The sequence below is a fragment of the Cydia strobilella genome, chromosome 5 (assembly GCF_947568885.1).
Source record: "Cydia strobilella chromosome 5, ilCydStro3.1, whole genome shotgun sequence".
In the NCBI taxonomy this organism is placed as follows: Eukaryota; Metazoa; Arthropoda; class Insecta; order Lepidoptera; family Tortricidae; genus Cydia; species Cydia strobilella.
The window spans coordinates 6,421,482-6,444,822 of record NC_086045.1 but is presented as its reverse complement, the minus strand read 5'-3'; the positions used below and the strand labels follow the sequence as shown (position 1 = coordinate 6,444,822).

General features: G+C 38.5%; 1 protein-coding gene across 1 annotated transcript; it reads right to left on the bottom strand.

Moving 5' to 3' along the window:
• Positions 1 to 314: 314 nt before the first annotated feature.
• LOC134741373 (sensory neuron membrane protein 2-like) lies at positions 315 to 22,434 on the bottom strand. Its single transcript, XM_063674133.1, has 10 exons — positions 22,246 to 22,434; positions 16,659 to 16,816; positions 11,883 to 12,027; positions 11,307 to 11,475; positions 8,085 to 8,176; positions 6,421 to 6,635; positions 5,761 to 5,886; positions 4,676 to 4,862; positions 2,788 to 2,913; positions 315 to 554 (listed from the first exon to the last, which is right to left on the bottom strand). The coding sequence occupies exons 1-10, from the start codon at positions 22,357 to 22,359 to the stop codon at positions 327 to 329; spliced, it is 1,560 nt and encodes a 519-aa protein (XP_063530203.1). The 5' UTR covers positions 22,360 to 22,434; the 3' UTR covers positions 315 to 326.
• Positions 22,435 to 23,341: the final 907 nt, after the last annotated feature.

Below are 23,341 nucleotides of genomic sequence, written 5' to 3'. Positions count from 1 at the left end.
TACATAAATACGTTTTAGAAAGAATTGCTGTTCAATTTCTCTATGCCCCGTGACCCCACTATGCCCTCCCCCTTCCCCTACTAATGCGCCCAGGCCACCGTGCACCCGTAACCCGAATCCGAAACAAAAGCAGAGGTCTAAGCGCCGAACAAAATAGATGGAACTGAGACCTGCTGCGTTAGTGACTCCATCTGGCAATAAGCTGAATATTAGAGGAACGTAATTACGTTCAAAATCTTTTATAGACCTTCTCGGTCTTCTTTTTTTATTCGACCATGATAGTAGCGAAGGTAATTGAGAAAATAAAATCAAGATCGACCACAAACTCAGTGAAATTTATTGTTACCATTACCAGTAGCGGACAGCACGAAACTGACAGAATTTGTATGTTGCCCACACATGGGGAGAGCGCCGCTTTTTGCCAGTTTGAACAGACTGGCTAGTAATACTAAAATGGCTATGGACAGCAGGATCCAGCGCGCCATCTCCACGTATCCCAGCAGGGTGTGGGACTGCTTCAGCTCCTGTTGGACTTCTGGCGGCAATTCTGCGCCCTGAAAAGAAACAAAGTAAAAGCAAGTATAAGAACAGATGACAGGGTAATAATGACGACCGGTCTGGCCTAGTGGGGAGTGACCGAAGTATATATATCGTCGCCTAGCTCCCATAGTACAAGCTTTGCTTAGTTTGGGGCTAGGTAGATCTGTGTAAGATGTCCCCTAAAAAAAAAAAAACGGTGTTATGAATCTTTCAAAAGGAGTACTAGGGTAAGCGCTATTATCGTTTATCCTTGTTCTTTTTTGCCTAGGAACTTCTTAAGTCCTAAGTACCGTGTCAAAACTCAAAACGGTAGAGTCGGACCAACACAAAAAAAAGAAATAATAAGCAGTAAATCGGTAGGTAATCATGGCGATGACCGAACAGTTCTGTCGACACGAGGTTCCCATGGAATTGGTGTCGGATATGGGCCCGCTTACAGCTCTCGAGACTGTAATTTTTATCGGCTTGGGAAATAAAACATATCACATCTTCGCCTATCGCAAATCTGAGCGTACGGTAAGTTACATATAGATACTACACTACAGTTAACTCGTGGCATTTGAAATGACAAAGCGTTCCTCCCTCGTGCCTTGACTCCTTCCCAACGCTCATGATTCCACTCTTTGAACTACGTGATTCAATTTTGGATTCTTTGTTTAAAAAACAACTTTGCCCCCCTATAAAATAAATAATTAGGTAACTATTGTTGTTCAGCCATTTTTTCCGTAACGCAGCGTACTACGTAGGCGAATAACACGCGAACGCGATGCGAAGCGATGCGGCGCGGGGTGAATCAATCTTTTGATACCTATAGAAGTGTCCTACGTACGTGGGCGATCTCGTTGCGAACGCGAACGCCGTGGGTCCGACGCGCCACGCCGCATCGCTTCGCGTTCGCGAATTGTTCGCTTACGTAAGACGCTGCGTAAATGAGAAGGAGCTGAACCATAAAAATAAATGATCTTAATTCATAATGAAACCTCCCAAGCGCATTGTATTGTGTAGGTCCGTCACAATAGGCGGATATTATTGCCATCATGCCATCTTTTGTATGATGAGGGCAATGAAAGTAAAAGGAAGTATTTTGCGGCAAAAAGGCCCTTAGTAAAATTTGCAAATGAATGACTCATGAACTCACCAAACTGATCATGTTCAGTATAGTTAATTTTCATTGAAAGTTCTTATGAAGCCATTGTTGCCCAACTGTTTTTAGAAATTTTGGTTTCACAATTTTTTTAATACATTTTTGAGAGATCAAGGCTGAACATCCGCTGCAGGACTTTTAAAAGCGTGTTCATCGCGAATTTTCAAAACTATATGTATTGTTTTGATTTTGACTTAAGTCGGTCTCAAGCTAACTCTGTATGGTATTTGCAATGATAAAGTGTGGAATGACATCATAAATATAAATATTCTATGAAAATTATGACGTTTACTTCAACACTTTGTTCCGTTAATCCATGGAGACTATATAAAGGAGCCAAATCTCTATGTATAAAAAGTGTCCATCAAAAAACAGTAATTAGGCGGCGCCACCATACATCGAAATACTAACAAAAACAACCTACGTAATTTGGTCGGGTTATTTGTTGGTTCATGTTATACTCATGTCCCAGAGCCTAACTAGCGCCACCGGAGAGATTAGTAACTATTATTTAAAGCTGAAAGCGGTCACTTTTGCAACAATTCTGTTATAAGAGATTGGCATCCTTTCTATACCATCCATACGTTAATCTATTCGCCGCCACGTCAATAAAGTAATAAAGTGTCATCAAAGTAAAGTCACACATTGCATGTTAACAACCCGTATAACATATCGTCGTACTGACTATACAGGGTGTTTCTGACCATGGGGCTTTAAATTCAGGTCTCGATTCTACTCGCTAAACTGAGCTACTTTTATTATGGGACCAACCCCGAAATCGCGAAAAAAAACTTGGCTTTTTCATACATTTTGGCTGATCAGATGTCGACGTTTTCTATGGAAAAGCAAAAAAAGAAAAAAATCGCGATATTAGGGTTTGTCCCATAATTAAAGTAGCTCATGTATTATAAATTCAATATACGCGATATAATCCGTTTTCATAGTTTTATTTCAAAATTAGCTCAGTTTAGCGAGTTAAGCGAGTAGAATCGAGCCCTGAATTTAAAGCCCCATGGTCAAAAACATACTGTATATCAAGTCAATGGCGGCGAAAAGGTTGAAGTCGGTGCAGAGTTCGCTTAGGACTATTAAACATGAGCCACCTCATCGAGCCAGAGCAACGGGAACACGCCCGTGCGCACGTTTTCCAGTTGAGGGATCCCGTTTATCTGCCGGAGCTCGATGTTGAACTGCAGACGCCTGACGCCTTTCAACACGACACCGGTTATCTGCAAACGGAAATGTTTATTTGCCGTGTTTCTGCATATTAACTATCGTCAGTCATAGGTACACTTGCCATCAGATATATCGGAGCGGCCAAGGTGCTCACAAATATCTGAACACGCCTTTATGAGGGCTAATGCGTATGAATTCGCCGCTAGGGGCGCTAGTGTAGATGGTGGTCTTTTCCATAGCTCGAAATGTCAAATGTCACTTGTCACTTCAATGACTGACAGCTGTTCTTTAGTCTTTTAGACCACCATCAACAGAGGCGCCAACTGGTGAGCAAAAAAACGATAGCCCTCAGGGCATGTTCAGATATTTTTGAGCACCTCGGCCGCTTCGATATATCTGATGGTGACTGTACTAACACTGAAAATGGTGAGACTCCCATGATGCCATCACACTAACTTAGGTACTTCGGTTGACTATTCGATTCAGTTTTCGCTGCCGATAAAAGTAAAAGTAGTAAAAAATTCTGAAAGGGCTAAGGTACAGTCGAGTTCATAAATATATGTACATTTCTTCACCTTAATCCATTGCAATAAGGTAAAAAAATGTATACACAATTATGAACTCGACTGTACACGATACACGTTAGTGCTGTGCTTCTTTTCGGGGCTAATGCCTCCAGCACAGTAGGTATTCGAGAAGCAAGAACAAAAAAATGAGGAAGCCATTGACGCAAAATAAAGAATCTTTGTAAAAGGACCCAGAAAGATCAGATACCTAACGTACGTACGCGTGTAATCTGCTTCTCTTTATAAGTGTTCATGTCCTGTGCTGAAGTACTTGAGTGACAAGTGTACGAGCAAGTGTGGCAAAATGGCTAAACAATCAACGAAAAACATATAAATAGTTATTTGTGCAACAAGAGAGGAAAGGTGGTTTTTCTTGCGAGTGTTTATTTTGAGTCCCGAGAAAGCGAAAGATTCTATAATTGAATCACGAGCGAAGCAAGTGATTCTAAGGTAGAATCTTGAGCGTAGCGAGGGACTCAAAAACACGAGATGTAAAATAACTTTACTCTCGTCTTGCACACATAATTTTTCACCTCAGTAGTGAGAACATATTAAAGGTTAAAATGTATTTCGAATTACACAGAATAAACAGAAAAAAAATGTATTTTAATATGTACGATACGATAAGACGAGAGAGACGAGACCGGACCGGACCGGACCGGACCGGACCGGACCGGACCGAACCGGACCGTACCGTACCGTATTGTATCGTACCGTACCGTACCATACCATAAAAAAAATGTAATAAAAGTATGAAGTTCATGGCCTTCACTAAATTAAAAAGCTACATTGTTTCACTCCCTGGAGTGAGGAAAGTCGCACTTTCCTCACTCCAGGGAGTGACGAAAGTAGGCTTGTTCGAGCTGCTGAGGTGAAAATAAAATTGTTTGTAGGTACCATAGAGAAATATAAGTAAAGAAAAGAGTGGTGACTCCAGTCTTCGGCGAAGTACTTTAGCAGCTCTTCGGAGGCGAGGTAGAAGAACAGCAACTTCCGTTGCTGCGTTAATTGTCTAGTAAAAGCGAATGATCCTAATCGGGTCAAGGTACTTATACATAAGTGTTGTTCTCTTACAGCCTAGGCTCCCAACGCTAGGCTCTCAATAAAGCTGCCCAAGAATACCAAAAAAGGAACAAAAGTGTCCTTAGTTTGAGAACATTGGGCAGAATTCGCCAGTTCCTTAAAAATGCTTGGGCAGGACAAGGCTAGCAGCTCCTTATAGAAAATTACCAAGAACAGGGAATCTCACCGGGTCAAGGTACACATAAGTGTTGTGTTTCTCTTTATCTGGACTGATGCCTCCGGCGAAATACTCCAGTAGTTCTTCGGAGGCTAGGTAGAAGTGTGGCAACGTCGCTAGCGCCGGCGCGCCCTGACAAGGCTCCAGGTTCAGCACGCCCATCAGTAGGCAGCCGTCGTGGTTGGCGCTCCAGTTCCTGTCACAGAACACTTTCCTAATAAAAAACTGGTAGGTACCTCCATACTATGGATGAACATGTAAGATGACTAGTTTACACCTTTATGCCTTACTAAAAGAGTGAAATCCCTCTTTTAGTACGGGGCTTCATTCTCTTTGCATAGGTATAATATGTACGACCTGTACTCGTACATTTCGGAAAATCAAAATTTAACCTTTTGGACGCCAATGACCGATATATACCGATTAATCGGTCATAGACCGCAGAGCAACATAGACCTACATATCATGGAGACTGTATAAAGGAGCCAAATCTCTATGTATGAAAAGTGTCCATCAAAAAACAGTAATTAGGCGGCGCCACCATGCACCGAAATACTACCAAAAACAACCTACGTAATTTGGTCGGGTTATTTGTTGCCTTATATGGTTCATGTTATACTCATGTCCCAGAGCCTAACTAGCGCCACTGGAGAGATTAGGAACTATTATTTAAAGCTTAACGCAGTCACTTTTACAACAATTCTGCCATAAGAGATTGCGATCCTTTCTATACCATCCATACTACATATAAGCATATGCATAAAGTTCATTTCAGTTTTGACACGTCTGTAACGTGGCGTCTGGATGACTGCTTTTGTGATTGACACGGCTTGTGATTGACACGGCGTCGAAAAGGTTATATATTTGGGTCGGGGGTGAGGGGGGGGGGGGGGGGGGTTAGGGGTACTTAGGGCTGTTTATGTGGGAAGCAACTTAGTTGTACGGCTCGTATTTGAAAAGTAAAATAAAGATTATGTTACCGTTAATATTTCTAAATGCTTCATGATGCACTTACGAAGAAAATGCATCATGAATTTTAATTGTCATGATACTCATGATACATTATTGTCATGAAAATAATCAAATGTACATACTTTCGACAGAAGCACTTGTTATCCCGGTTCGCAGTTTTAGCTGCCAGTGCTTCTTCAGCTATTTCGTAGTAGATCGCCTTCATATCGAAAATGGTGGTTGGGCCGACTAGATTGGCGTACAGAGATCTGAAAATAAGAGATATTAAATGTTATAGGGGTAAGACTGGTTTGGTGGTTTCAACTTTGGTTGGGCATCTTGATAACAGAAGTTGTACAAGTATGATCAAGGTTTCTGAACAAGCCCTTGTACGGTTTGTACCTATAAGGTGGTCTTCACATAAGACGCAGATTCGCACTCCGCTTAGGTTTGGCGTGTGGATCCGGAATCATAATCGCGAAAAAATACAATACAATACAAATGAATTTATTTCATTACTTTTTATAGCTATTCTTAGTTATAGTATAAGGGTTAGGTAGGTAATTAGTCCATCTTAAGTATAAAGAGCAGAGAGCAGAGTAAAAATAGTTTGTTCTCGTGGCCACATTAAATATATGTCTTTGTCCCAGGGAAAGGCTAGGTTTTATTTTATCTCCTCATCGGCTCGGACAAGAGTGCTTTAATGCACAATAGAAACAATCAGCAAAATTCGATTTTGCTCACTAAGCTTAATTGAGCTTCCTGTGGGAATAAGTCGATATATTATGTAAGATTGTCCTTACCTGCATACTTCGGGTTCAAAGGTGTACAACCGATTAAGAGGCGAGTCCGCAACCGGTGGAAAGACGGACGCGTCAGATCCGTTCAGCTGGTTACAATACGGGTCCCGCCAGGTATTCATCACTTTCTTGCCTTTGTAAGAAACGATGTGCCCGAGCTCCTGGACGTCTTTCGTACCACGCACCATCTGGTATGGGCCGGTTTCTGTAAGATTCATCTGAAGAAGAAAGTCAATGTCAATTGAAAGGTACTACTGATGTACTAGCTACCTATGTATGCCGCTAAAAGCTAATAAATAAAATAAATATCATAGAACATTATTACACTCCCACTGTAAGCTCAATAAAAGGCTATAGTGTTGTCGGTAAAATTATTTATTTTTTTATTTCACCATTAAACATTTATTACGTACAAAAACTAATATTACACGATATAAAGTAAATATTTATCTCTGTTCTGTAACATAACATAGCCTGTAAGTTAATACTAACAACTATGGATTGTAACTGTTTGAAAATAAATTATTTTTATTTTTATTTTTTTATTTTTATTTTATTTTAAATATGTTTTTGTTATTATATAAATAAAATGCTAAATAATACGATATTTATTTAAAAACGTAAACAGAAAAACTGAAAAATTAAAAAGTAAAGCCGGCGCTTGGTATTTTCTCCTTGTATAAAATTAGTTATTGTGATGAGTTTTTGCAATGTGTTTATCATCGCATCGCGAAACGTTTTATACAGGGTGGCTAAAAATAAATACATTCCTGTCGCCAGGGAGGTTTTGGGATTATATTGAGCAACTTTTACTATAGGACCAACCACGAAATCGCGAAAAAAAATTGGCTGTTTCATACATTTTGGCTGGTCCATTTTCTATGGGAGGGTAATTTTTTTTTCTCTATTTCGCCACAGACAGACAGACAGCCGTTCGTGTTGGCTAAACGAAAAGGCATCTTTGCACTTTAAATAACAAAACTTCCGTAAGACACGGCGTCGGGTCAAATTACTCAAAATGTTTAACTCCATATCATCGGGAGCACGCGTTGGCGGACTAACGCAGACTGAGGGCTGCAGCTCTCCCGATGATGCTCCTGGGTATGGAGTGAAACATGTTGAACAATTTTCTACTTAAAATACGGTAGAGACCCGTTTTAATATACCGGGTGTTTCCTGTAACAGGAGCACTAAATTAAGCTGTAGGCTGTACTCCTCAAACTGACCAACATTTGATCAGCAACTTTTAAAAATAACTTGTATCAAACCACAAGTTATTTTTAAAAGTTGTTGATCAAATGTTGGTCAGTTTGAGGAGTACAGCCTACAGCTTAATTTAGTGCTCCTGTTCAGTACACTTTAAAGTTTATTCTAAGACGCAATGTATTGCAGAATTTGTTATGTTTAAAGGGTGACAAGCAACGTCAAACACACAGATGGCAGCGTACATTGAAAATAATATTTAATTAGTATGAAAAAGGTATAATCTATAAATTTCATAGTTTAAAAAAATTGCTGAACAAATATTGGTCAGTTTGAGGCATACAGCCTCCAGTTTAATTTATTGCTCATGTTACAGGAAACACCGTGTATATTTAATATATTGGCACTTATTTAATTTAAATAATAAAGACACACTACTATGCTATTACTACACTTATACTTACATGACTAAACATGGAGAAGTAAAACCCGTTTCCATCTTCAGAGGGACGCATTGTGGCAGGTTTATCGGATTTCAATTTTCCGCATACTAGACCTGAAACAAATGTGAAAAAGATTAAAATATCGTATCGTATCGTATCGTATTGTAAGAAGAGGCGACACACATACCCTCACATCTTCGATAGAATGACTGTTAAGGGGCCCACTGATGATCAGTCCGCCGAACAATATCAGCCTGTCAGTTAGAACAAAAGTTTTACAGTTCCGAACAACTGACAGGCCGATATCGTCCGGCGGACTGGTAATCAGTGGGCCCTTAAATCGGCAACTTTATAGTCGGCTAACATTTTCATCTTAATAATGATTTCTCGTTTCAATTTTACGGACCGGCAGCTGACGTACACAAAATGCTTAATTATCATCATCATCATCTCCTAGCTGATTTCGGCCACAGCGACTGCGTTTTACCACTGAGAGCGTCGCTGGTGCGCTCTCAGGTGACTGACATAGGCAATTTTTGCAGCGAATGTGCGACCACACTCGCTGCAGGTCAGCACCCCTCCGACATAATTGTAACTTATGGCCACAGGTGGTCTGGCCTTTAGCTCGTCGCGCTTAGCGTCGAGTTCTGTGCGCCGCCTAGCTTCAAACTGACGCACCTGCGTCTGCACAATATGCCTCCAACGTGGACGGTCACTGGCTAGGCTCTCCCATGTCGTTGGCTCTATATGAGCACTCTTCATATGCCGCTTCAACACATCTTTGAACCGCAAGAACTGGCCGCCTTGCTTGCGCTTTCCATCTTGCAGTTCGCAGTAGAAGATGCGTTTCGCGACTCGATCCTGGGACATGCGGGAGACGTGACCGCACCATCGTAGCTCTCGTCTCATTAGGTAGGCCTCCATTCCAGCGACATCGGCACGCCTAAGGATCTCCGTGTTCCTAACACGGTCGGACCAATGGACGCCCATAATTTCGCGGAGGCATCTCAGATGGAAGCTGTCCAATGAGCGAATATGCTTACGATGCAGGCACCACGTTTCTGAGGCATACAAGAGATTTGGCAGGACAATAGCCATGTATACAGCTACTTTAGTCGGAATCTTTATATCGTGTGACCGAAACACCTTGGAACGAAGTTTGCCAAACGCTGCTGCAGCGGCTCCTATTCTGCAGTTTATTTCGTTGTAGTACATTCATCGCTTCGCTTCATTATACATCTCCCTTAACTTAAATGCGTTTAGTATTTATAGCCAACAAATAACTTGGTCATAAAAATCTGTAATAGCTGGCTCGGGGTGTTGGTACTTATAAGTTAATTTTGGTTTAGGCCATATCCTTGCGTATTTTTTAGATAAAACCATAGGTATATTGTAAGTGTTGTAACCAACTTCAGAAAAAGGAGGTTATCGATTCAACCGTTTTTTTTGTACCTCAGAAATTTTTACTTATTTAGTGGGTATCTACTTTTACTTTTTTTTTGGTTTGTTATATTTATTTGCGTATTTATTTTTGCGGTGGGAAAGTGGGAAAATTAATTGCATGTAATCAAAGTGTAAAGTGTAATTGCATGTAAAAATACGCAAGTAATAAGTATAACAGTTAGCACTGATTGACTAGCACGTTATTATTTCGCGGACTAGCAAAGTAATATCTTTGTTTCAATTTTGATCAGAGTTACTGCATAATGCAAGGGGCCGTAAGATTTACTTCGCCTTTCAATTGCGAAGCAATATTTCTTCATTGACTTTTTACTTTTAATAGTTTGGGATTTAGGAAGCTGTCATGTTGGGATCGGACCTATCGGGAATTAGGCACAAATGTGTCTGCAGACAGGTCTCCAGCAGACACCACACATGTGTGCTGATTCCCGCAGTACACTGATTTGTCCGTCAGACATCCTACCCAGGTACGTCCTTAAACTACGCCCAAAAGAGAAGTATGGATGCTGTAAATGTCATGTAGCTTTGTGTGGTAGGGCACAGCACAGCGGATGTCATTCCAGGTCTAGAGCAGAGCCCAACTGGGGAAGTACCTGCACCTTACAGAAATCCAAAGCCAAATAACATAGTGTTGTGTTCCTGCCGGTGAGTAAGGTTGCCAAAGCTCAACGAGGGTGCGGGGTGTCAGGGTCGGTAACGCGCATGTAACACCTCTGGACTTGCAGGCGTCCATAGGCTACGGACGTACGGACACTGCTTACCATCGTAGTATAGTTATTCAAGTTAGGTACCTACCTAGGCAATCACTTAAGTTTTTTTTTGCGTTAAAAATATATATACAAACAGATTGTAGGTACTTATTATGCAAACAATACATCAAATAAATATTATCATCGTCCTTAACCTTGAGAGGACGTTTTTTTTTAGAAAAAAAAATATGTTATTTAACATTGAAGTAGCTGGGTACTTGTCTCATTCGATGTCATTTTCTAAACTTGTTATAACTGCATTTACTTCATAATGCTTTCTTAATACTTAATACCTTATGTGCTATTACACGTTTCAATAGCAACCGCTATAATTATTTTGTGCACAAGAAACATGATAGTTAATATAAGTAAATAAAAGGGACATTATTATATATTACGTTGACTGAACGTTTTTAGGTGATACAAGATATATTTATGCGATTATACTCGTTTCTATAATTAACTTTTACAGCAGCAACTCTAAAGAAACCTGCCAAGCGCGAGTCGGACTCGCGCGCCGAGGTTTCCGTACTTTTTAGTATTTGTTGTTATAGCGATAACAGAAATACATCATCTGTGAAAATTTCAACTGTCTAGCTTAATAGCTACCCTAATACTAAGACTCCACTGTACACGGCTGTGGACGGACAGCGCAGTCTTAGTAATTAGGGTCCCATTTTTACCCTTCCTAAATACCTGTTTTCCATACATTGTGTAGAATTGAGCTTTAGTATGGAACACCTAATTTTTTTTGCGATTTCAGGGTTACTGTCATAACAAAAGTTGCTCATAGTAGTGGCTACAGTCGCGTTGTCGCGTATATATATCGTGTAACACCTAAAAAAATATACCCCATATATTTCAACAGAAAGAGTTGGTCAGGTTCGTAAAAACATGTCCAGGTAATCGTCTGTAGCAAAAGAAAAGTGGGGTAATGTTGACGAATGACGAAATATAAAGTGAGCCGATCTTGTTCGAGAGATCGGCTCACTTTATATTTCGTCAACCTTACTTTTCGCATTATCATGCTCACCTAAAGCTGAGTTTTCTCCCACACAGTTAAGGTGGATCCCATCGAAGAAGAGGTCTTTGACCTTGACTCGCAGGAACGGGTCCGTCAGGTTGGTGAACATCTCCCCTAGCGCCCCGTTGATCATCCCCACCAGACCCGGCATCAGCTCTTGGACTTGAAGCAGAGCCGCCTGCACCATAGCATGGTTTATAGCCCAGGGGCAAAAAAAAAAACGGAATAAGTTTTCCACAAATTATGCGTAATGTATGTATGTAGATTATAGGTGCACCTGCCAACGGACACTGGTCCTAAGTCGAAAAGTGGGACAATAGTTAATGTTAACTGTAAAAGAAATCGCATTTATTGACTTGGATTACAAAAAAAAAAACATATGCTCTAGGTTCGTAACTTAAAAAAAACTAAGGAAAAAATATATAGGAATAAAACTTTTTTCAATATAAAGAAATTCAAAATGGTTGTTTTGTGAAATTTTATTATTTAAAAGTACAAAAATTCTGGTATGCGGCCAGGTTAACAATATAGCATAGTTTTTAAAGAACAATCGAAGTCGCGGGAAAAGTTAGTTTGTGCCCTCACCATGTAAGTGAAGTTGATGACAGTCACTTCATCGTCCTCCGACAAGGACCCCGTCTTCTGCTGGTCGAATACGAAAGTCTTCTTCAGCATGTACTCCACCGTGTCATTCTCACCGTAGCCGAGAATTGTCTTCTCTCTGTATTGCCTGAAAAATAATTCTCGTAAAATTCGGTGGCGTGTCCCGTGCCTAGGGGTTGCGCTTAAACTGTCTGATTGGTATTTAGGAGCTAACCGATGAATGATATTCAAAATAATATTTATTTATATTTATCGTCACGAAAAACCAGGAAACCTTCATTTAGTAGTTATTAGGGTTCCGTACCTCAAAAGGAAAAAACGGAACCCTTATAGGATCACTCGTGCGTCTATCTGTCTGTCTGTCCGTCTGTCACAGCCTATTTTCTCCGAAACTACTGGACCAATTAAGTTTAAATTTGGTATACATATGTAAGTTTGTGACCCAAAGACGGATATGTAACGATAACAAATGAATTTTAAACATGGGGGCCACTTTTGGGGGGTAAATGAAAAAATTTAAAAATAAAGTTTTTCAAACTATATCGCGTTATATATCAAATGAAAGAGCTCATTGTGAGAATCTCAAATATATTTTTTTATAATTTTAGGATAAACAATTTAGAAGTTATTCAAGAAAATAGGCAAAAAATGACAATTCCCCCCTTTATCTCCGAAACTACTGAATCTAAAATTTTGAAAAAAAATACACAAAATAGATCTTTACCTATAGATTACAGGAAAACTTATTAAAAATTGCAGTCAAGCATGAGTCGGACTTAATTACTTAGTTTTTGATCCGACCCCTACGGGACTTTTAAAGACATTTCACTCACGTTTCACATAAAAAATACATTGTTAAAAATTGTGTAATGTACGGAACCCTTGAAACGCGAGTCCGACTCGCACTTGTTTTACCTTATATAATTGAAGACATTGATAGTGAAGTGACATTACTGACCTACTACTGGTCAATTAAGAGTAGTTTTGTTTTTTAATTTTTTTATTTTATTTATAAGTTGTTATTCTTAGTTACTTTTAGTTTTACTTTTAATTGAATAATAATAATTGTTAATCCGATAATAAACCTATGTACCAATTTTTGATATAAATAACTTACTACTAACTATGTATTAGGTATTTTTCATTGAAAAAAGCAAAACAGCCATGTAGACATTAAAAGAAGATTGTCGTATCGCTTTACTATTATGTAGTGTTTCAATGGACCAAGTGTCCAAAATGATAAGAATAAGAATAAGAAAACATTTATTGCCACACAACAGAAGAGAAATTACAGGAAACGAATAACATAAAAAATTGGCATGCGCGACAAAAGGAGCGGGCTCAGCATATGCTGCGCCAGCCACTTCACCAGGAATTGACCGCACAGCGCTGATTTTCAGTCCGCCCCCTTACTGAACCACATTGATATGTGCGCGGGATATTATTTTTACAGATATATATATATGTATATGTATGCAGGTTAAATTTAGAATAATTAGATTACACGATGATCTCTACATTATACACAGATGTTATTCTCTTAACAGCAAAGTTGTGTTCTGTACATCCGGCCTAGCCAAGGTGACAATCGATATCGCTACGACAACGAAACGCTTTGTCTCTCTATCACTCTTCCATATTAGTGCGACAATGACAGTTGCGTTTCGATCGCTAACAAGCGTAAGCGATTGGCATGTTGGCTACGCGGCCTGGTCAGCAACAGTTGCTGACTAAAAGAAAGTTATACCTAGTGCTTACCTTAAAAATCATAATCATGACTTCAATCAGTAAGTTCATTTCCATGTGAATAAATAAAATATCCATCGGCCTTGGCATTTTTCATAATGAAGTTCAAGCTAAATATGGTTTGATATTTTACACGCAACATAATTTCATTTGATAAAAATGATAAATCACTAAATACCCCACTGGGTACCAGCGATTAAGTTCCGATAGTTACGCACAAGGTTATTTGTGGTAATAATAGATGCAGATGCTACAATGCCTACAATTATATCGTGTCGTTGAATTCTGGTAATGGATTTAATTTTTATAACGTCGTAGGTTAGGTAAAACCGCAATTTAATTTGTTTTCATCACACTCGCTCAGTTGCACGCAGGCTTAGCGGGAACTATAGAAAAAGCGTTTTCCCTAGTGAGTAATGAAGTTTCTAGTATTATAAATAATTAACAGTTTTTTGTCTTTATACTTCATTTTTGTATCGCGAGTGTGATGAAAAACTTTGTGTGTAACTCGATGCGTAATAATATTGCAAACTCGAGTTATAAATCGCTACGGTAAGCCGTCGCGATTTAACTATACTCTCGTTTGCAATATTTAACTTACGCCCCCATAAAACCGTTCAGGGTCATACATAAAATCATTAAAAAGTCAGTCATCTGAGTTGTGAGATGCTCCATAATGACAAGTTATCGGATTCTCCGGAAGAAATGGGTGGAAATGCTTTCGGACTTCTTTAAATCGGTGTTCGAACCATGTCTCCCAATTGATTATAACGACCTTGAAAAAGTACCCTGCTCTGAATCGGCCGCAAAAGTAGCCGATGTAATATTATTTAACTAAATCTAATATCCTTAAAAAGATCAAAACTATTGCCATACAGAATCCATTCTTTTTTATAAAAAATACGGCTCACGCTTTACTTAGCCCGTTACACATAGTATTTAACAAATGTCTATTGGCGGGCACGTTTCCGCAACGTTGGAAAGTTTCTTATGTAACTCCCATACATACCTATATATAAATCGGGTTCTAAAATACAGGTTTCAAATTGTATCCCTAAACTTTTCGAGGGTCTCGTACATGTATTGTTTACCCTTCCGTTGAAAGTGCTCTTCTACCTGAGCAACATGGATTCATGAATAATAAGTCGACTGTCACAAATTTGCTGCTTTACAGTAATTCCTTGTTCAAGTTCATGTATGCGAGGGAGCAAGTTGATATCATATATACCGATTTTCGCAAAGCTTTTGACAAAGTTGACCATCTGCTCCTACTCAAAAAAGATCCTCCTATCCAATATCCAATAGAACTCAAATCATTGTCGTTAATGGCTTCAAGTCGAGGGAAACCGATGTCACATCCGGCGTAATTCAGGGATCGATATTAGGACCACTGTTGTATGTTATTTTTATTAATGACATCTCGCTTTGCTTCTAGAAGAGTAGCTTTGTTTCATTTGCTGATGACCTCAAGATTTACAAAGCCATCAAAAATGATAATGATTACACAATGCTCCAAAGTGATTTAAATTCGTTTCTCAACTATTGTCAGCGTAACAAACTGCAACTTGCTGTAGACAAATGTATGCAAATTACCTTTACTATGAACCGCAAAAACATTTTCAAGTCCGAGTATAGTATTGCAGTACCTGGTACCTGGGCGTATTATATCATGATAAGCTGCATTTTAATGTTCATGATGATAATATTGTCTCCAAAGCTATGCGAATGTTAGGATTTATATTACGTTCAAAAAAACCTTTTAAGACTGCTTCGTCTTATCTCAAGCTTTATAAGGCACTCGTAAGGCTTCTCGAGTACGCTTCCGTAATTTGGAACCCCAAATATAATAAATATTCCAATGCTATTGAAATGGTGCAAAAGCGGTTCCTGAGGTCAATGCACCGTAGACTGACAGGTAAAAAAATGTCCTACATTGCTCTTCTTAAAAAATATAACCTTCCAACTCTTGAAGCTCGGCGTAAAATGGCTGACGCTACAACGCTATTTAATGTTTGTACGGGCTGTTATAATTGCTTTGTTTATTTTTATTTATTTATTTATTACTTTGTCTCTTTCTCCCTTAGTAATCATAATTCTGTTTGATGAGCTTAGCACCTAGAGTTAGTAAATTAATAACTGTATTTAGTACCCTAAGAGTAGTTTAAGTGTAGTATATTTAATATATTTATATTACATGTTTTAGTGAGAGCTGTTAAGGAAATAAGTGAATTTCCTTAATGTGTATTCGTAAACTCATCTCCTGATCACTTATTTCCGTTTGCTTTCCAAATAAATAAAATAAAATATTGCACAATGTACTAGGTATTATCTTAGTCGCGCACTTTTGGTAGTTTCCACGGTATTCAAAAGATACCTTGCTTGACACCAAGTTGAGTGGAAACCTTTTCAGTGACGTTAATAAGTGTTTATATGGTATTATTAGTGAAGTTGTTGTTGTTTAAGCGTGCTGAATAAAATTATATTCTATTCTATTCAATAAAAACTTAATCCATGTAGTCGTAGTTACTTGCACAAATCATAAAAAGGTCAAATAGGTACGGACGGCGTTCTCCGAACAAAACATTTTCTTTGGCGGAATTAATCTTTGTCTTCCTAAAGCCACCCAGATTTTTGATTCAACATGGGCGTTTTGGCACTATTGAGCGCACTAACAATTTGCCTTCGGCAATTTGCATAACGTTTCACGTTTGTAAAATGACGACGCCGTTTGTAAAATGCCAAATCTTACAATTTGACTGCGACATACCTTATGTATAGGGAGCGTGCATGAACTGTAGATGGCAGCACAGGAGCCCCCCATTAATTGGCGCGAAGCATTATATCGTTTTCATTTTTAGATTTAAGCCACTAGATGGCAGACACTACTATGCGAAATAGAGTCAGCGTGAAGTGTAGGGGGAAGCAGCTGCTTAGAAGCGTGAATTGATTTCGCTTTCTATTCAGGCCACGAGATGGCAGACACTTCAACACGCACGGTCTGTATAGTCTTACTTATAGACGTAGGGCCCGATCTCTTCAAGCTCGGGCTTGGCGCCGGCGCTGATGTCCTCGGCGTTGGTAACGTTGAACACGTAGATCTTGAAAGTGAGCGGCATCGGCAGCTTCCGCCACTTGTCGAACATTTGCGAGGACGGGTCGATCTGCACGTTCTGAAACAATATGCGTTCTTATTCTTAAGGTGCTGATACATTTGAGGATTCACTTGTTACAGAATATCGAGCTTTCGCCGTTTTTAAATTTGTCGAACCGCCTTTACCTTTGCTTTTACCAGTAATGTAACATTCGCTAGAAGCTCATTACAAGTGAATGCTCAAGCTTACCTTTAGGCGGTCTTCTTGGATGCGGTTTGGCATTTTTTCCACCAGTTTTTCAAGTAATATTGAGCATGTTTTAACATGGGACCGCCCCGAAACGTCAAAAAATTTTGGCTCCCATCGACACCTGACCAGACAAATTGTAAAAAACGGTCAATATAGGGGCACGGTAGTGCCCCCGCCAAAATGAGCAAAGCGAACAGAAGCGCAAGGGCACTACCTAACTTTTCGCGAAGCGCTTCGTCCTTTTTTTTAACCCTCATAACTTGGGTTCGGATTATACCAGATAAACAAAATTCTCGGGATATGATGTCATTATTAAGCATAAAATTACCTAAGCCACATAATTTGACTAAGGTGTAGAGTTTGTGAAGTTAGGGCTTGCAGAGTTAGAAGCTTGGCTCTACAAGAGATCTGATACCTTTTTGACTGTGCGAGCCTTATGATTTCGTCTTGGCAACATTTTACATGAAAATGTTTTTGATGGGATTTTTTTTCTCTGTCAGACCCTTTATATCGGGAACGCGTGGAGGTATCAAGTTGAAATTAAAACCATATACTCAGTACAGTCCCTTGAAGCTGTGAAAAATCAAACTTCTAAGTGAACGCAAAAAAAGATACGACCGCTTATGCCGCAAAAAATTTATATTACGACACTCTCAAGGGAATCATATTTTATAGGGTACTTCCCGTTGACTTAGAACTATGAAATTTGGCAAGTAATATCGTGTTACACTGTAAGTATAGAAAAAACCCAAAAACGAAAATATTTGTAAAAAATAAAAATTTAATGATAAATAAGTTAAATTTGTCATACGGAACCCTCGGTGGGCGAGTCCGACTCGCACTTGTCCGGTTTTTTTTAAAAACACGGCGTCCTCTGCATAGCGCGGATTGCTGGGACCTAACTGAAACATGTTGGCGGTCGGTCTCTTAGCTGAGAGTACGCCCAGCTAACCCCTTCTAATCTTACCGATTTCCTGCAAATTATAGGAACCGGATCCACTTGGCAAACTAATTTTACCCAAGTATTGGAGCAGGCACTAAATTTTATGAAGGCAGCTGCTATATAAACTGGGAAACTTAGGCCTTATTATGATTAGGACGGTTTACGATCGGTCCACGATTATTATTTCGATTGGCGTTTCCTATCAACGATTGACATCATGGCTAGGCCCCGGAAAATTGTAGGGTAATATAGTGAATAATTATTCACTTTGGCTCGCTAACATTTTGCATGTCAAGGCACGTAAGCATGACTTGTTTGTGACGTTATACTTAGTACCTACATAATGACTTGGCTCATGAGCTCGTGGCCTTCTGATTGTCATAAACATAGAATTTTTCTAAAGGTCACAGGCTAATGATGACATGAGGATGACAATTATTGTTTTTGGAAATACGTGAATCTCCGAAACATGTCGCGCGAGTGACTAAAACAAGTGAGTCTAAACCGTGAAATTATTTAATGTATCTTATGGCTCGTTGTATAAAGACCCATTTAGACGATTCAGGACTTGGTTGCGATTTTTGTTACATTGCGGTGTTTGGTCAATCGACCGAATTCATTGTACTTATCTACTGTAGTTAGCAATGTATCGAATATTGCATGCAAGTTCTTGAAACGTCTATATGAAGCTTTAGACTTAAAAACTAGGTGGCGGTTACTTTGCTTACAAAGATGTTAAACCCGATTGGATCCCGGTAAGGGAAAGTGTGTGATGACAACGATTAATTTACTTGACTTTTAAAAGGATAGCAGAGGACGGCTTTCCCATACAAACTTTAACTCTATTTTACACTCTGGATATTGACATTATGAAAAAGATTTTTACACAATATGATGTATATTAACCATAGCTATGGCCCTTTGTTTGTCTTTTAGCGATATTTTTACTAAGTATTATAAGAAATTCCATACAAAAAATTAAAAGTTAACTCCTATTGTAACAAAAAAAACGAAAAAAAGGAAACGCAACGGCATAGCTGTGGTTAATATACATCCGACTGTTTAAAAATGTTTTCCAAAATGTCAATATCCAGATAGGAAAATGGGGACTATGTTTGTATGGATAAACCGTCCTCCGCTATCCGCATACTGCCGGTAACATCTATCTAAGACAAAACAGTCGAGTTCAAGGAAAAATCGCTCGTAAAACCATGGTTTAATGGGATATTTATGCGTTTAAGTACATGATCCACCCGTTTAATCCTGTTTTCGCAACTTCGGAAACTGCTGTTATACGAGGAAACTCTTAAGACATAACTAAATTTGTCCAAGGAATTGGGTTGATTGGGTTGTTTAGAATTGTATTGAGATTAATTAGTTTTGTTTCCGTACTAAATCTGCCACACTTTCCGTTCCACCAACGTTTTGGAATAAAGAGAAGGCTCACGCATAATCTATCTGTAAATATATTCAATTCATGACGCGATTTGTAAACGTCTGGAAAGTTGGAAACTCGTCGTTAAGGCCCCGTAGGTGTTCATCTCTCAGGCCCAAAATTCACTTGTAAGTTTTACTTACGTAAGTAGGAACACAGCTATATTACAGAATGAGAGATGAATATCGTTATCTCATTCTAACAAAAAGCTTTGTCCTCACTTACGTAAGTAAAACTTACAAGCGTATAATCTCAGGCATGTCTCACTGAGCGAAAGCGTGAGCGAGATGCATGTGCGTGCTCGGGACAGCGCATATCATGTGTCTGAATTATAATTTATTGTGTTTTAACAAAAAAATGTATTCGATGAATTCCCTTAAAAATAAAATTGCGCATTTTTTGAAGCAATTTTCATATTTTTAGCTTTTGTGCATAAATTGTTACAATTGTGTTTTAGACCTACGTTCTATCAAGCGAGAGTCAAAAAATCAGGATTTGAATCGATGAAGTAACCTACTAGAGAAAATCCTTAAGATTGCTAATTAAACTTTTTTGGCAACCGTACTGTGGTCTATAAAAGTGGTACGATTTTTAAAAAAACTCCTTTTTCTGAACCTACGACACCTTAAGTAGGGACGTAAAGCCAGAAAATTAGAAGGGAACACAAGATATGACGCGCTTGAGAAACTTGCGACGGCTCAATAACTCTGAAAAAATACTTTACTAGGATGACTCACGGCTAGACCGGGCCGAGGCGTCCGACACGTCATTTTCTATGACGGCTGATCGGTGATCACGTGGTGCTTTCCATATAAAACGAAGCGCAGGAAGCTCCGGCCCGGCCCCGGCCCGGTCTAGCACGAGTCATCCTTTACTATAAATGTTGCTCGTTACGTTTCTCGGCTATATCACTTGTAGTTATTTTATACGAAAATTATATATTATTATATGCAATTGAAATTAAATGAAAATTAGATATGTTTTTGTGACTCTTTTTCTATCGAGCCAATAAAAATAATTAAATTCATAAAAAGCGTTTTGAGTTTGAGGAAGTAATTCCCAAGCAATTGTGTTTTAGAATAATAAGCTGATGTATTTTGATTTACTCGCAGCGGCCGAGCACCTCAAACGGCGCAAATATGCCGCCATTGATTCTGGTTGCATGTTTGAGCCGTTTGGGGTGGAAACGCTCGGGCCTTGGGGACCCGGAGCACACTATATATTTAAGGAGCTAGCGAAGCGTCTCATTGATGCTACGGGTGACCAGAGGGCTGGTTACTTCCTTGCCCAGCGAATTGGCATCGCAATTCAGCGTGGCAATGCTACCAGCCTTCTGGGCACCTTACCATCCGGCGCCGAGCTAGCTCCCATTTTTTACTTGTAAATATATGTAGATATTTTTAGTTAATTTAATTATTTATGTTTTTATATTTTTATATTTGTACAATAAAATCCTTAACAAGCACTTTAAAAAAAAATATTCCCAAGCTGGAAATCATAATTAATGTCATTACCGGGTCTAACGCGATTGAATTTCATTCAATCAATCAATCAATCTTTTATTGATAAAATATAAGTAAATATTTTACATGTCAATGCAATATTTACAGCTAATGGGAACAGCATTTTTTTATATTTTGAATTAAATATTACATAATTATCTAGGGTAAATCATTATTTTTGGGTCAAATTTTATTTTATTATATTTTAATTCAAATTATGCAGGATATTTTATAATTTTATATTTTCAACTGAAAAAAGAATTCAAAGTAACTTATTTCATAACATAGAATCTATAATTAATTTATTGTTAAAGTCTAAAATACATTAATCCCCATCCCAAACCCATCTTACACTAGTTATCCTAAACTTAACAAATACATAACACGAATTTAGGACCAAATGAAGGTATTACAACGATTACCAGCTTGCTGGTAATAAATTCTTCGAAAAAATCTTATTTTATTGACCTATATCGGCAAGTTGATATTTTTTATTATTATTGGGGTGTTGTGGGGCCTTTGAGTGCCACGTCGACCAAGCAGTGATATATTGTGACGGCCCTTTAAAGTTCACTACTAATGCCCGTTGAATCCAGGAAATTTCAGATTCTTTGGGACGTAATGCTCTGTTCCTCATAGGGTTGCAATACGTGTCGCCCTAAGTAGGTACTTCTTTTTGACATTAGTGGTCCACAGGAACAGAGAATATGCATAGCAGTCTCCTCTGTCTGACTCCTGACAGAACCTGCATGTCGCATCGTTTCTTTCCAAATTGAAACCTTGGTTTTGTTCAACTTAGTGTCCAGTCAATATTCTAGTCACTGCGCAGATTTTGTGTCTTTTGAGCCCTAGAAGCTCCTTAGCAGTTTTGCTGTTTAAACCCTTTGATTAGAGCTTTGTTGATACTTTATTTTACGCTAAACTTTTCCGCTTACATTGTTCGGATGCTAACTTAGAGGATATAACCAAACGGAGTAGCCATTAACAGGCGTTCCCCTCTGTTGAAAATAGTCGGGCAAAGGTCATACACAAATGTATGGACTGACGTTTATCTGACAAGGCTATTTTTACGTTACGTATACATTTGACGTTCCCCTTCCCCGCAAAAATCGGAAAACTTTTTTGTACAGAAAATTACAGACAAGGCGTCTCCGTTTGGTTATATCCTCTAAGGATGCTAAAGTTTAGTATAAACTATACAAACAACACATAGGTATGTTATGTATAGTTTGGCATAAATCGCTTGTCAGTGGACCATAGACAGAGATAATCACACTGTTTTTATCTTACGATAAAAACTACACTCCATTATTCTATTGTTACTGACAAAATTGTTTTGCTAGACTATAGTATGAATTGTAAACATTATAGTACTTACCTTTTTTATTTGGCTTCTGACAATCTTTGGTATACCCCACGTCGCAAGTAAAATCGCTAACATGAGCCCACACAGGGATATCAAAAAAAACATTCGCGATTGTTTTCCAATCATTGTTCTACAATCACTATTCGACCACTTTACTAAAAGCAAACAGGAACTATCGACCGCATTCAAACACGCTTTAATTCCAAAAAACAACTTTTTTATTTAAAAAAACATATTTTTTTTAGATTATGTTCGAATTTGAAATTTTGTTTCAACTATTACACAACACGGTCAGGCTTTGACTGCCTTCTTACGGATCGGAAACTATTATAGTTTGATTATAGCTTGTCACTTAGCATTTTCCTCTTGTTTTATCATCGCACGATGACAATTAAGAAAACTAAGTATATGTTGACACTGAAGGTGGTATGTGTTGTGTTGGAAAAGGAAAATGAATATCAATGCCGAATTTTGAGTTACAGAGAATCGTGTTTAGTGACGTTTAAAATTAATAATTCTGTTTGAGCAGATAATTCTTTGTCGTGTCCTCTGCTAATTGTGCTATTGTTATAAACAGGTTTCACTGACTTATGTTTTGACCTTCACTTGAACATACAAATATCTGATATTGTAAATATTTAAATAGTTTTAGATTTAATTTGTTTTAGAAGAGGGTAAAATTGTTGTTTAACCTCTCGTGCTAATATTGATACCCGAGCAAGCGAAAGATTCCACTTTACGAACCACGAGCGTAGCGGTGGAATCTTGAGCGTTGCGAGGGTTTTAAGGCACGAGGGTTAAACAAATTTTGCCGCCGAGTGAAACACAAAAAATTTTACCACACCAACGCAAGGAAAATACTAACTGTAAAATAACAAACAAAATCAAACCAAATCAATTCAAAATGAATGTTATTAAATATTTATCATTCAAAATCATCATTTAAAAGTCAAATCTACCAGCCAACATAAAGAAACAATTCAAAATCTGCATTTAATTACTTAGCCACACATGTGGATAAATTGCAACTTTCTCATTAGTTTTTGAACAATCAAGAGCCCCTTTAGCAGCTGGTGTGGTAAAAAGAAATTTTCACACTCAAAGCCAA